The sequence below is a fragment of the Carcharodon carcharias genome, chromosome 29 (assembly GCF_017639515.1).
Source record: "Carcharodon carcharias isolate sCarCar2 chromosome 29, sCarCar2.pri, whole genome shotgun sequence".
NCBI classification, from domain to species: domain Eukaryota; kingdom Metazoa; phylum Chordata; class Chondrichthyes; order Lamniformes; family Lamnidae; genus Carcharodon; species Carcharodon carcharias.
The window spans coordinates 3,600,980-3,616,538 of NC_054495.1; the positions used below are offsets into that span (position 1 = coordinate 3,600,980).

At 46.8% G+C, this 15,559-nt stretch overlaps 1 protein-coding gene across 1 annotated transcript in view; it reads right to left on the reverse strand.

The window, feature by feature from the left end:
* Nucleotides 1-558: 558 nt before the first annotated feature.
* Nucleotides 559-15,559, reverse strand: part of LOC121270963 (apolipoprotein A-IV-like) — a 32,485-nt gene continuing 17,484 nt past the window's right edge. The window contains exons 2-4 of the mRNA XM_041176638.1: nt 5,712-5,785; nt 3,350-3,503; nt 559-1,233 (exon numbers count right to left, since the gene is read on the reverse strand). Coding sequence (XP_041032572.1) covers nt 660-1,233; nt 3,350-3,503; nt 5,712-5,785 — 802 coding nt within the window. The 3' untranslated portion in view covers nt 559-659. The remainder of the gene's footprint in view (nt 1,234-3,349; nt 3,504-5,711; nt 5,786-15,559) is intronic.

Below are 15,559 nucleotides of genomic sequence, written 5' to 3' on the forward strand. Positions count from 1 at the left end.
CTGGGGATGCCCCAGCATGGGTCCTTCCCCTCCCAGGATGCCGCACAGGAAGCAGCCAATGGCGACAGATGTACCCAAATGGATGGGGTAGACGTCGCCCATGGTTACAGAATCACAGTGTTTTAACAGCACGGAAGGAGGCCATTCAGCCCATCGTGCCTGCACCAGCTCGCCAGATGAGCGTTATGACCTGGTGTCACTGCCTTGCCCTTACCCTTGCACGTCAGATGATTATCTGAATAGAAACAATGTCCTCTCGAAACCCCCTACATATTATGGCGCATCCTGCATGTGTGGGATGGGCGGGGGAGACCGGTCGGGGGAGGGGGGTGGGGTCTGCCATTGCCCACTCGTAACTCCATCCCGGCTAAGACAGCACACTCGAGGGGTCACAGGTTAAGAGCGACATAGTCCCCAAGCACCGAGAGTCGCTGGGGGAACTGATTACCTTAGAACTTGGAAAAGACAGGGAGATAAAAAAGGAAAGAGGTGACCCATGTTTATGAGGTTCCAATACACAATTTATTCCAAATTGGTACACTTAACCATTTGCAGAGTTTGAGGAGAATTTACAGTTTAGAAGATTGGGAATTTTCAGTTGGTTCAGAGAAGAGAGAGAAAGGCAATCTCTGGAACATTAATTCATTGGAGAGGGAGAGTTAGACGGCCTGTTCTGTGGCTTCCCACACGGAATTCAGCTTTTCCCGCATTTGCTGGTCATAGCTTCTCAGCTTGCCGCTCAAGTCCTCAGCGTAGGGGACGAGGTTCTTCTGCAGCTCTTGGGCCTTCTGCACGATCTTGACCTGGAGCTCTGACACGAAGGGGATGAGGCCCTTTTGGAACTGCTCGATGCCCTGGCTCACTTTCACTTGGATCTCCTCGGAGTAAGGCGCCGTCTTCTCCCGGAAGGTCTCCATGCTGAGCTGGATCATCTCCTGGAGCTCCTCCACTCCGGCTGAGAGGTCCCTGCGGATGGTCTCGGGGTTCAGGTCGACCTGCTCCCTCAGGGTCTCCCGCAGGTTCTCCAGGCCCACGTTGAGCTTCTCGTTCAGCTGCTCGGTGTAGGGGGACAACTTCTGGTTCACTTCCTGCAGGTTCTGCACAATTTGCTGACGCATCATCTCGGCATTGGTGTTCAGGTTGTCCACCAGGTCCTGGGCAAGAGGGTTCATCACCTTGCTGAACTCGAGTGCGTAGAGATTGGCGTTGTCCATGCTCTGTCTGATCTTTTCACTTGATAAAGAGAGGTGGTCAGAAACAATTAACTCCTCGATTTATTAATTCATTAATTCATCAAGTAAATCAAATACTACATTAATTCATTCATTAATTCACCTCTCAATGAATCAGTCAGCAAGGAGACCCATTTCAGCATAGCTTAAAACAAATAGAAAGGTCCATCCAAAAGATGGCACCATTGACAGTGCAACACTCCCACATTACTGATTTTGGAGGGTTGGGGTTATATGGGATTCTTAGGGGGCCAGGGAAATGGTTTTTGATGGAAGAGTTAGAGGATTAGAGGGATGGTCTTGGATGGCAGAGTTAGGGGATTAGAGGGATAGTTTTTGATGGGAGAGTTAGGGGATTAGAGGGATGGTCTTTGATGGGAGAGTTAGGGAATTAGAGAGATGGTCTTGGATGGGAGAGTTAGGGGATTAGAGGGATGGTCTTCAATGGGAGAGTTAGGGGATTAGAGGGATGGTCTTTGATGGGAGAGTTAGGGGATTAGAGGGATGGTCTTTGATTGGAGAGTTAGGGGATTAGAGAGATGGTCTTGGATGGGAGAGTTAGGGGTTTAGAGGGATGGTCTTGGATGGGAGAGTTAGAGGATTAGAGGGATGGTCTTCGATGGGAGAGTTAGAGGTTTAGAGGGATGGTCTTCGATAGGAGAGTTAGGGGATTTGAGGGATGGTCTTTGATGCAAGAGTTAGAGGATTAGAGGGATGGTCTTCGATGGGAGAATTAGGGGATTAGAGAAATGGTCTTGGATGGGAGAATTAGGGGATTAGAGAAATGGTCTTGGATGGGAGTGTTAGGGGATTAGAGGGATGGTCTTTGATGGGAGAGTTAGGGGTTTAGAGGGGTGGTCTTGGATGGGAGAGTTAGGGGATTAGAGGGATTGTCTTGGATGGGAGAGTTAGGGATTAGAGGGATGGTCTTTGATGGAAGAGTTAGGGGTTTAGAGGGGTGGTCTTGGATGGGAGAGTTAGGGGATTAGAGGGATGGTCTTCAATGGGAGAGTTAGGGATTAGAGGGATGGTCTTTGATGGAAGAGTTAGGGGATTAGAGGGATGGTCTGGGACGGGAGAGTTAGGGGATTAGAGAGATGGTCTTGGATGGGAGAGTTAGGGGTTTAGAGGGATGGTCTTGGATGGGAGAGTTAGGGGATTAGGGTGATGGTCTTTGATGGGAGAGTTAGGGGATTAGAGGGATGGTCTTTGATAGGAGAGTTAGGGGATTAGAGGGATGGTCTTTGATGGTAGAGTTAGAGGATTAGAGGGATGGTCTTGGATGGGAGAGTTAGAGGTTTAGAGGGATGGTCTTCGATAGGAGAGTTAGGGGATTTGAGGGATGGTCTTTGATGCAAGAGTTAGAGGATTAGAGGGATGGTCTTCGATGGGAGAATTAGGGGATTAGAGAAATGGTCTTGGATGGGAGTGTTAGGGGATTAGAGGGATGGTCTTTGATGGGAGAGTTAGGGGTTTAGAGGGGTGGTCTTGGATGGGAGAGTTAGGGGATTAGAGGGATTGTCTTGGATGGGAGAGTTAGGGATTAGAGGGATGGTCTTTGATGGAAGAGTTAGGGGATTAGAGGGATGGTCTGGGATGGGAGAGTTAGGGGATTAGAGGGATGGTCTTTGATGGAAGAGTTGGGGGATTAGAGGGATGGTCTTTGATGGGTGAGTTAGGGGATTAGAGGGATGGTCTTGGATGGGAGAGTTAGGGGATTAGAGGGATGGTCTTTGATGGAAGAGTTAGGGGATTAGAGGGATGGTCTTTGATTGAAGAGTTAGGGGATTAGAGGGATGGTCTTGGATGGTCTTGGATGGGAGAGTTAGGGGATTAGAGGGATGGTCTTTGATGGAAGAGTTAGGGGATTAGAGGGATGGTCTTTGATGGGAGAGTTAGAAGATTAGAGGGATGGTCTTCAATGGGAGAGTTAGGGGATTAGAGGGATGGTCTTTGATTGAAGAGTTAGGGGATTAGAGGGATGGTCTTCGATGGGAGAGTTAGGGGGTTAGGGCATAGCCTTTATTGGGAGCATTATGGGTCTGGAGGGATGGGCTGAATGACTCTGCTGTTTTAGTATTCCCACTCCTCAGTATGTGACAGGAACCTGGACGTACTTGATTTCCGCTCCCATATCTGAATGCTTGATGGCCTCAATGTTCTCCTGAGCGATATCGGTTGCTTGGCTGACATAGTCCCAAAATGCAGCTTTGGCTTCCTCAAACCTCGTGCGGTGCTCATGTTGCCATGGAAACGTGAAGGCCTGAGACCCTGGGAGGGAAGGAAAGGTTATTCGGTCAGATCACAGGGTCACCATCATTCAGAAAGAGACAGAGGCAGAACTAGCAATGAGAGGGACATCAAGCAATTTGCATTTATGTAGCAACTTTAATATAGTAAAACACCCCGAGGCCTCACACGAGTGATTATTAAACACAATTTGACCCCAAGCCATGTAGGGAGATATTAGAGCCAGGGGTCCAAAATCTCAATCAAAGAGGGATTTTTAAGGAGTGTCTTAATGGAGGAGAGAGAAAGAGGATTAGGGAGGGAATTCCAGAGCTCAGGGCCCAGGCAGCTGAAGGCATGGCCGCCAATGGCGGAGCGATGGAAATGGGGTTCAAGTGAGGGGTCAGAGTTGGTGGATGCCAAGATCTCGGAAGGGCTGGATAGATAATAATCTAATAAACTACAAAATTAAATACATTCCAGGATCTTATATTTATGCGGCACCAGAATGCACTTGGCACACAAGGGATTATTTTTACATGCTGTGACGATTAGCTGGATAGGCAGCCATCTTGTGCACAGGAGGATCCCACAAACAGCAAGGAAACCTATCACCAGCTAATCTGTTTGTGGTAGTTATTCAGACTGGAAAAAATGTTGGTCAGGACACTGACAGTCAGCCTAGACTTGAGAAAGTCACATGAGAGAACGGATAGATTACGCTGACTTAGATAAACAGAGTCAGTTTGATCTAGTTTTGTCTGATTTACCGTTACTTAGGGTTGAGAGAGTAACGTTGATTCAGCAGTTAATGAGCGAGCCAGGCTGCTATCAGATTGTTTACATTTCCTTATTAAGTCCTGTTCAATGTGACTGACACTGAAGAAGGTCCTGCATTTTTATAGCATCTTTTGCAACCTCAGGACACCCCAAAGCATTTCACAGGCGTAAAGTACATCTGTAGCCACTGGTTTGTTTGTTATTCATTCAAGGGGTGTGGGCGTCACTGGCTAGGCCAGTATTTATTGCCCTTGTTCAGAGGGCATTTAAGAGTCAATCACATTGCTGTGGGTCTGGAGCCACATGTAGGCCAGACCAGGTAAGGACAGCAGATTTCCCTCCCTAAAGGGGCATTAGTGACCCAGATGGGTTTTTACGACAATCGTTTTGTGGTCATCATCAGACTTTTAATTCCAGATTTTTATTGAATTCAAATTCCACCACCTTCCGTCGTGGGATTTGAACGCAGGTGCCCTAGAGATTTACCCTGGATCTCTGGATTACTAGTCCAGTGACAATACCACTACACCACCACCTAATGTAGGAACCTGCAGCAGCAATTAAGCTGCCATGTGACAATGACCCAGGGCATCTCTTTCTTTTTGATGGTGTTGCTCGTGGGGACACTGGAGAGGGAACTCCCACCCTGCTCTTCTTCCAAATAACAGCTGCGTAATCGTCTGTATCTGTCGGAGGGTGCTCAACCCCTCAGCCAAGAGTCGGCACCGCTGACAGTGTAACACTCCCTCGGTACTGGCACCGAGTGTGTCAGCCTGGGATGATGCGCTGAAGTCACCGAGCATGAGCCTAAAGCCTTCCAACCCCGGTAGGCCTCTGAGCTGGGGGCAGCAGTATTTCACCAGAACGATACTGGGGTTTGAAGGGTTAATACTTAACGTGGACCCACCACCACCACCTGGTGCCAATGCGGTGGCCATTTCTACATGACCGACTCATGCAAGTTCAAAGTTCAAGGAGCGGCCGATGAATGGAGTAGCTTTATTTATTCGTTTTCAGGGTGTGGGCCTTACTGGCAAGGCCAGTACTTATCCCCCATCCCTAGTTACATGCAAGATGGTGAACTGCTTCACCCCTTGTGGTGTAGGTGCACCCAAAAGTGCTCTTCTCCTGTAGCAGTTTGGCACAACCAAGTGTCTTGACGGCCATTTCAGAGGGCATCAACCGCATCACTGTGGGCCTCGAGTCACATGTAGGCCAGACCAGGTAAGAATGGCAGGTTTCTTTCCCCCTGAAGGGCATTAGTGGACCAGGCAGGTTTATACAACAATCAAGACCATTATTAATGAGATTAGCTTTTTAATTCCTGACGTACCTTTGAATTAAAAGCACCCGGCCACCTTGACAAGATTTGAACTCAGGCTTCAAGAGAATTAATCAAGCTTCTTAGCCCAGTAACGTTAGCACTGTGCTATCACCCCCTACCCTGAAGAGAGGCCCAATCATACTCACCAGTGAGAACTGTCAATGCCAGGACAATGCTGATGAACTTCATGGTGTTGGGCCTTGTGAGGTCAATTGAAAAACTAGAAAAGATCCAAAAATGTAAAGAGAAGTTAATATTTTCACCTTGATATCTGAAGCTGGGGTCTTCAACACCTGATCACAGTTCAAAGCCACTTGGTATGGTAATGACTCTTATAGGAAAACACTGCCACAGTTTCAAATGGATTTGGTTGAGAGCGAGAGAGAGAGGACAAACTGGCATCGATATAACACCGGCCCCATCACAAGGCATTTCAACGGAACTCTACAAACCAATAAATTCTAGATTCACGTGGGAAATGCGACAGCCAAATTGTGCACAGCAAGCTCCCACAAGCTTCAGTCAGGTACATGACCAGATCACCTGTTCTCGGCCTTAAGTGAGGGATAAACATTGGTCGCAGGACACCGGGGAGAACATTCTCCCTCCCCTCCCCACCCACCCGCCGCTGCTCTTTATGAAATAGTGGCTGCCGGATCTTCCAGCTCCCTCTGAGAGGGGGAGATGGGAGTCACGGTTTCACATCTCATCCAAAAGAAGAGACAACCTGATACGAAAAGCATGAATCAAAGTTAAATTATTCATATTGCAGAAGCTCTTCCAATGTAGCTATTTGAGGCGCAGTCACCGCTGTCATTCAGGAAATGCAGCAGCCAATATGCGCACAGCAAGATCCCACAAACAGCAATGTGATAATGACCCAGACCATTCAATGGGTTGTTAGTTGAGGGATAAATATTGGGCTGAGGACACTAGGGAGAATTCCAGCCTTGCTCTACTTCCAAATATTGGCCTTGGGGTCTTTTTAACATCGCTTTGAGTTGGCAGACAGGGACTCAAAGTTTAGTGCTTTCTACAAAAGGCAGAATTTTCACCAATGCAGCATTCTCTCAGTACAGATCCTCTGACAGTGCAACACTCCCTCAGCACTGACCCTTCAACAGTGAAATGCTCCCTCAGCCTGTCACCAGGAGTGTCAGCCTGGATTATGTACTCAGGTATCTGGAGTGAGATTTGAACCCACAACCTTGTGACTCAGAGATGCAAGTGGTACTCACTGACCATTATACTGAACAAGGTTAGTTCTCCCTAATTTCCTCTAGAACAATATTTATCCCTCAATTAATATCATGAAAAAGAAAGAGACAATCTGAGCAATAATCATGTTCTTGGGATCTTGCTGTGCACAAGTTAACTACGCTGGTTCCTACATTACAACATTGACTATACTTTAAAACATTTCATTGGCTGAGAAGCGTTTTGGGACATCCCAGTGGTCTTGAACGCACTATAGAAATGCAAGACCTTTCTTTCTCAGACTTTCCCAAATTTGAAGGCCAATCTGCCCTTCCAATATTTCCACTGCCCAGCTCCCATTTCAATGACTAACCCCTGTCCTTGTATAAAAGACACTTGTAATCATCCTGATTAACCTTCACCGCACTAGAGTGGCACAGGGCAAATACATTACTAGCTCTTTGGAACAATGCAATACTGTCAAGTCACTATAACACAAGCCTTTGGTACAAGGTCAAACCAGAATACCACCTAACTGGCTCACCTTAGACTCACATGAACACTTACCTCCTTAGATTCACAGCTCTGGAGAAGACTGCTTTAGTGCTTTATGCAAGCTATATATAGGCGTCTCTCATGGATGATAAGGACATGATTCTACTCCGTTGGAATCTTAAAGTCCAATCTGTTATCTACACTTTGACCTCAGTCTCCAGCACCATTTATGACTCCCCTGCCTTGTTGTAACTCAAAGGCTGGGTTGATCTGTGAAACAATTGGTTTTGGTAATAAGAGGATATTTATTCTTCAAAAGAGCCCTCTGATTATTACTAAGCACCTTATTATTCATTGAGTGGATGATGTTGTAATGTTTAGAGAGATCTAGGATGTGTTTTGCGACTGAAATGAACTTATAAGAAGTTTCTTTGCTTTTTATAATCAGCGTTAAGTTGTAGAAAGGCTTCCAACAGTCTGGCAAGGTGGGATTAGCATTGTTTTTGTACCTTTGCACTGTGTGAAAAACCATCTCTTATCCCAGCCAACAGGGGCCAGGGAAAACAGGGTGTTAGTCCTATAGGGGTTTATGAGTTCCCACATCCCACATAGTGAGACAAAAAATAGAAAGTGCTGGAAAAAAAAATCAGCAGGTCTGGTAGCATCTGCGGAGAGAGAAACAGAGTTAATGTTTCGAGTCCATATGACCCTTCTTCAGAGCAGGCCCAATACTTCCTGTTTCAGTTTCCAGCATCTTGCTTTTACCCACATAATCAAGTTACTCAGGCCCATATCCACTGGGTCAAGGGGCTCCTGCTGAATCTCAAACTAGAGTTCTGAACTAGAACTTTCCCTGCTTGTGAACTGTCTGGAGCAAGGATTTGAACACAAGACTTTCTGATTCTGAGTCAGGAATGCTAACCACTGGGCCAAAGGCTAAGCCCTCAACTAATGGAGAAAAAGAACTCACATGAAAACCAAACAACAAACATCTGCACATGAGAACTTACTAACAAGGGGGCAGGCATGTCATCAGACACCAATCACCATGGTCAACACACATCCAAGACTGGTTAATTCAACAGAGGCTGTAGTTCAAATGTGGGACCTTGCTGTTCTGTATGGCTCAATCCCACTCCCTGCAATCTATTAAAATGCTTTTGGACATCCGTTGCTGTTTCTGAAGATTTATCGATGTAGGCACTGTTTAATAAAGACCGAGTGTATCATTCTGCTGCTTCAGTGCAGTTTAACAATGTGCATTCATTTAAGGCCACAGGGTGAAATTATGGTCACTTAGAGGATAATTGTTCTCAGGAAGATTAACAGGTCAATTATCCTCTAACTGACCCATTGGTCTGCCTGAGACCAATTATCTTTTATCTAAACTATCGATCTGCTCGAGAACAATTATCATCTAATTGACTTTCTGGATAACAGTTAGCCTCTAAATGACCATATGATCTGCCAGAGAACATTTGACCTCTAACTGTCTTGTTGATCTGCCTCAGAACAATTCATCTCTAATGGACCAGTTGATATGTCCTAGAACAATTAAGCTCTAACTGATCTATTGATCTGCCAGAGAACAATTACTCTCTAACTGACCCAATGTTATCCAGGATGAGGGTGTTGTGATTAGGAAGGATCACTTTGGAATTGGTGGTTTCACTGGAACTAAAAGTGTTGACCTGGCCAATGTCTTGAATATCAAGACAGGTTCTGCTAGGATAAATGGTGAAAAATACATTCAAGAGAACCGAAAAAATAAATGAAGAGGAATTAGAAAAATATCTTCAAATATTGGGTGGTTAGACTGTCTCCCACAGCGTATTACAGAAGGAGAGGTTGTAGATACATTTAAATTATTTTTTTAAAATGAACAGTCAATTGGGACAATGCAGGTTAATTAAGGAAAGCAATCATAGGTTTATTAAGGGCAAATCATATTTAACTAACTTGTTTGAGTTTTTTGACGAGCTAGCAGAGAGGGCAATGCTATGGATGTGATGTACGTGGACTCCCAACAAAATTAGAACTCAAGGGATAAAAGGGGCATTGGCAACATGGATACAAAATTGGTTGAGTGACAGGGAGCAAAGAGTAGTGGTGAATGGTTGTCTTTTCAGACAGGAGGAAGGTTTATTGTGGCGTTTCCCCATGGATTGGTGTTGGGACCCCTGCTTTTCCTGATATTCATTAATGACCTAGACTTTGGTGTATAGGACGCAATTTCAAAATTTGTGGATGAAACGAAATTGAAAATATTGTGCAACATGAGTAGGATAGTGTAGCACTTCAAAAGGGCAGAGACGGGTTGATGGAATGGGCGGACAAGTGGCAGGTGAAGTTTAATGCAGAGAAGTGTGAAGTGATTAGATTTGGTAGAAGCAGAGGGACCTGGATGTATATGTACATAAATCATTGAAGGTGGCAAGACAGGTTCAGAGCATAGTTAATAAAGGGGCTTTATCAATAGGGGCATAGAGTACAGCAACAAGGGGGTTATGTTAAATGTGTATAAAACGCAGGTTTGGCCTCAATTGGAGTATTGTGTCCAGTTCTGGGCACTGCACTTTAGGAAGGATGTGAAGGCATTAGAGAGAGTGCGGAAAAGATTCACAAGAATGGTTCCAGGGATGAGGAACTTCAGTGACATAGATAGATTGGAGAAGCTGGGACCGTTCTCCTTGGAGAAGGGGAGTCTGAGAGGTGATTGGATAGAGGGGTTCAAAATCATGAGGGGTCTGGACAGGGTGGATAGGCAGAAACTGTTCCCATTGATGGAAGGATCGAGAACCTGAGGGACACAGATTTAAGGCAATTGGCAAAAGAAGCAATGGAGACATAAGGAGAAAACTTTTCACCCAGCGAGTGGCAAGGATCTGGAATGCACTGCCTGAGAGTTTGGGGGAGGCAGATTCAATTAAGGATTTCAAAAGGAAATTGGATCCCTATCTGAAAAGGAAATATTTGCAGGGCTACAGGGAAAAGGCAGGGGGTGGCAATAGGTGAATTGTTCCTTCAGTAAGCCAGCAAGGACACAACAGGCTGAATGGCCTCCTTCTGTGCTGTAACCATTCTATGATTTAAAGAAAGATTGGACAATTGCTTAAAGGGCAGAGAGGATGAGGATTAAACAAATTATTGGTTTATGTGGGGGTAATACTGGCACAGACATGATGGGCTCAATGGCCTCTTTTAGTGCTGGAACACCACAAACTTCATTTATATGGCACCTTTTAACTCAGTAGAACATCCCAAGAAGTTTCACAGGGTGTAAATCAGACGGCTCAGACCGAGGCACAGAAAGAGCAATTAGGACAGCTGACCAAAAGCGTGGTCAGAGGTTGGTTATAAGGAGCATCTTAAAAGAGGAGAGAGAGAGAGAGAGAGAGAAAGAGACAGGTGGAAGGCTTAGGGAGGGAATGCCAGACTTTAGGCCCCAGGCAGCTGAAGGCACAGCCGCCAAAGGTGGAGTGATGGGAATCAGTGGGTTTTTTTTGGAGGGTGCACATCGCTGGCGGGTTACAATTTGTGCCCACTCTAGTTGTCTCGAGGAGGTGACAGACTGCCATGTTCTTGACGGAGTGTTTTTAACAATTCACTGTCTGATAGCTCAGGGAACGTTAAGAGTCAACCTTAGATGCATCATTTCCCGGCGTTTGCAAGGTTAAGGGGTGATCAAATGGAGGGGTTTAAGATGATTGAAGGATTCGAACGCGTAGAGAGAAACTAATTGCGTGGGTCAGGATTAGGGGGAGAGTGGGGAGTCCAAAACAAGGAGGCAGAACTGTAAAATTGGAGCCAGGCCATTCATTGGGAGATGTCAGGAAGCACTTCTTCACACAAAGTGGGGTGGAAATCTGGAACTCCCCACACCGCCCCCCCCCCAACCCCCCAACCACACAAAAGCTGTTGAGGCTGGGAGAGGGTCAATTTAAAATTTCAAAACTGAGATTGATAGGTTTTTGTTGGGTAGGGGATTGAGGGCTATGGAACCAAGGCAGGCAGATGGAGTTAAGAAACAGATCGGACGTGATCTGATGGAATGGGAGGGCAGGCTCGAGGGGCTAAATGGCCTTGCCCTGTTCTGACCTACTGGGCCGGACGATGTGGGACTGGAGTCACATGGAGGCCAGGGCAGGTAGAGTTGGAACATTAGTTAAAGGAATTTGTTTGTAAGGTCATTTTTCACAGTCACCTCACTTGCAGGCCCACTGATGATCTCACCAAGCTTATTGACTTTATTTCTACAGCTTGGCCACAGTGGCTGAGGGGAAAGGGTGATGGGTTTGAATTCTGGACCGTGGGTTAGTGGTTCATTATCAAAACCACTACGCCACGATACCCTAGATATGATTGTAGAGCACTGGAATGCTAGAGGCAACCTTTGGACTTCTGCCAGTCACATGGCAGGATTTTCCAGGAACCTTAATCCTCAAACATTGCCTAGTTCCAAAGTATCTAGCCAACAAGACTCTTCAGTGTATCATTGAGTCAAAGAGTGAGTCAGATAAAAGGAAACCCAAATTGGCACACACTCCCGGTAAGGTCCAATAATGTTTTACTGTTCCATGTTGTGCAACAGCGTGACATAGAATTTACAATACTGAAACAGGCCGTTCGGCCTATCTGCTCTGTGCTTGTGTTTCTGCTCCACATCAGCCTCCTCCCACCCCCTCTTCATCTCACCCCCATCACCCTATCCTTCTATTCCTTTTCTCCCTCATGTGTTTATCCAGCTTCCCCCTGAAATACATCGATAATAATTCACCTCAACCACTCCCTGTGGGAGCGAGTTCCACATTCTCCCCACTCTCTGGGTAAAGAGGTTTCTCCTGAACCCCCAATTGGGTTTATTGGTGACTACCTGACCAAGTCCCGGACTTCCCAATAAGTGGAAACATCTTCACAATGTCAAGCCTATTGAATCCCCTTAATAGCCATCCATCGGCCACTTCTCTATCCAGAGTCAAGGGCCACAACCTGTATGATGTATAACCCCTCTGTTCTGCTTTCATCCTTGTGAAACTCTTTGCACCTTTCCCAGCGGCGCTATATCTATAATAAAAGCAAAATACTGCAGATGCTGGAAATGTGAAATAGAAACAGAAAGAGCTGGAAAAACACAGCAGGTCTGGCAGTGACTGTGGAGGCAGAAACAGAGTTAACGTTCCGAGTCCAGTATGGATTCTTCTGGAAAATGCTACCCAGTCAGCAGAGTCTCTCCAGCACTTTCTGTTTTTAGCTCTGTGCCCACAGAGGGCCACAAGGCAGTTCGGGGAATTGGGCAATATTCCCAATGCAGTGCACTGTAATCCTGGATAATCTGGGGACTTTCTGTTGGCGGCCTGCCAATCTCCATCGCCGCAAGCAATGTCATTAAAGTTCTTATTGTTTTCAATTCCCTTCATGGCCACACCTGCTCCCTATCTCTGTAACCTCTTCCAGCCCCTACAACACTCCCTATCTCTGTAACCTCCTCCAGACCCTACAACCCTACCTATCTCTATAACCTCTTCCAGCCCCTACAACCCTCCCTATCTCTGTAACCACCTCCAGCCCCTACAACCCTCCCTATCTCTGTAACCTCCTCCCAGCCCCTACAACCCTCCCTATCTCTGTAACCTCCTCCAGTCCCTACAACTCTCCCTATCTCTGTAACCTCCTCCAGACCCTACAACCCTCCCTATCTCTGTAACCTCCTCCAGTCCCTACAACTCTCCCTATCTCCGTAACCTCCTCCAGCCTCTACAACCCTCTGAGATCTCTGCTCTCCTCCAATTCCGACCCCTTGACCATCCCCCGATTCCCATCGCTCCACCATTGGCGGCCGTGCCTTCAGCTGCCTGGGGGCCCTGGAATAAGCTCTGGAATTCCCTCCCTAAACCTCTCTGACACTCTCTCTCTCTCTATCTCTCTCTCTTCCCCCCACTCCCTCTTTCCCCCTTTTCTCTCTGTCTCTGTCTCTCTCCTTTAAGACGCTCCTTAAAACCTCTCTCTCTCTGACTGAGTTTTTGGGTCACCTGTCCCTAATATCTCCTTATGTGGCTCGGGGTCACAAATTTTGTTTGATATTCTATCCTTGTGAAGCGTGTTGGGAGGTTTTCTCTACGTTAGAGGCGCTATATTAATGCAAGTTGTTATTGTATTTGTTTGCTCTGAAGATGCATGCTGAGCCTTTCATTTACACCTTCTTGTTTTCACTTATCACTGAACTCCATTCAGTGTTTATGCCAATGCCTTCTACTCTTATTCATGGGGTGTGGGCTTCGCTGGCTGGGCCCAGCATTTATTGCCCATCCCTAATTGCTCCTTGAGAAGGCGGTGGGTGAGCTGCCTTCTTGACCCGCTGCAGTCCATGTGGTGTAGGTACACCCACAGCGCTGTTAGGGAGGGAGTTCCAGGATTTTGACCCAGCGACAGTGAAGGAACGGCCGATATATTTTCAAGTCAGGATGGTGAATGACTTGGAGGGGGCCATGGAGGTGTTTTGAGTATTAGTAGGGTGCATAGATTGCCTACTTTAAGGGATACATACTCATCAAAATAGCATCTCCCTCACCAGTGTCGGCCTAAACTCCCATTGCCCATTACCTTCAGCTTTGACTATGTAGAGTGGTATGTAATGTTTACAGCACAGTATCAGGCCATTCAGCCCATCTGCTCTGTGCTTGTGTTTATCCTCCAGACAAGCCTCCACCTCATCCCACCCCATTACCATATCCCTCTATTGCTCTCTCCCTCGTGTATTTATCCAGCTTCCCCCTTCAATACATTTATACGATTCACCTCACCCACTCCCTGTGGGAGCGAGTTCCACATTCTCTTCACTGTCCGCGTGAAGAAGTTTCTCCTGAATTCCCCATTGGATTTATTAGTGACGATCTTATATCGATGGACCCCAGTTCTGGTCTCCCCTCCGCCCCCCCCACAACACAGAAGAGGAAACACTCTGTATCCGTTCGATCAAAACCTTTCAGAATTTTAAACAGCTCGACCAGGTCACCTCTCAGCCCTCTCTTTTCCAGAGAAAAGAGGCCCGGCCTGTTCAGCCTTGCCTGACCGGCTGTGTTCATCCCAATCCCTTCCCCCGTTGCTGAGAATCTTTCTGTGAATCAGTCTTCCAGCAGGTCACTAGGAGATCAGAGTCCATAGTCTGAGTGCAGTACAAACATCCACCTCCGCCTCCAGACTGCCCCCGCCCCACTCTGCCCCACCCCCACCCCATACCCTGTCCCGGTCTGTTAAGGGCGATATAAGATTAGGCCTTTGTCCACCGGCAGGGCCTGTTAACTCTTTCACAGTGAGATGGGGGCAGCCTCGAAATGCATTCAAGGCCTGTGCCCATCGTTGGCCAGTCTAAGGTGGTGTAGTCCCGGAGCACGACGCCAGCTTCTGTTCATCATTCGTCACTCGTCCTGCCAATGTGGCTGAATCCCAAGGAGGCCTCGAGCTGCGGTCCCGTGTGTGAATAAGACCATAAGACGCATTCGGCCCAGCGAGTCTGCTCCGCCATTCAATGCGATCGTGGCTGATCTGATAATCCCTCAGCTGCACTTTCCTGCCGTTCCCCCATAACCCTTGGTCCCTTTACTGATAAGGCTGATCTAAGCTAATAAAATGACCTGAATGAATGGTCTCCTCCCGATCAATCCTTCCTGGATTAGCCCAGGAAGATTTTCCCCTCAAAGCTTGTCACACCCCACAGTCCGACAAAACGCTCTCCTCCCACCTTCTCACGTAATTTTCCAAATTTTATCATTTAGTCTTGACGCACCTATCAACAATGAGTGCCATCCCCCAACTTAGAAAAGGCTTTTAGTACAGTGCAGGCAACCTATGGCCTCCAAAGTGAGTTTGCCAGCTGAGTTCCAATTACTGTCAGCTTTGTCCTGTCCCCATGTCAACTGAGAACTAAGTTCAGATTGTCGAGCACATTTACAAAGGCCCTTACAATCGGAGAGAATGGTTTCGCCACGTCACTTCGGAGTGGATTCCAATTCGGGTTCTGCTGCTGAACAGCTAGTGTGCTAATTCAATTCTGTCAGACAGAAAATTGTTCTGCAAGGCAGGGGGAGGTGATGGAATAGTGATATTGTCACTGACTAGCATTCTAGAGACCTGGGATAATGCTCTGGGGACCTGGGTTATCTGTTGAAAAGTCATGCAGAATTCGAAACGTTAACTGCGCTCCCTTCCACAGATGCTGCCAGACCTGCTGAGTTTTTCCAGGTATTTTTGTTTTTGTTTTAGAATCCCGCTATGGCTGATGGATTCACCAAAAAAAAAATCTGGA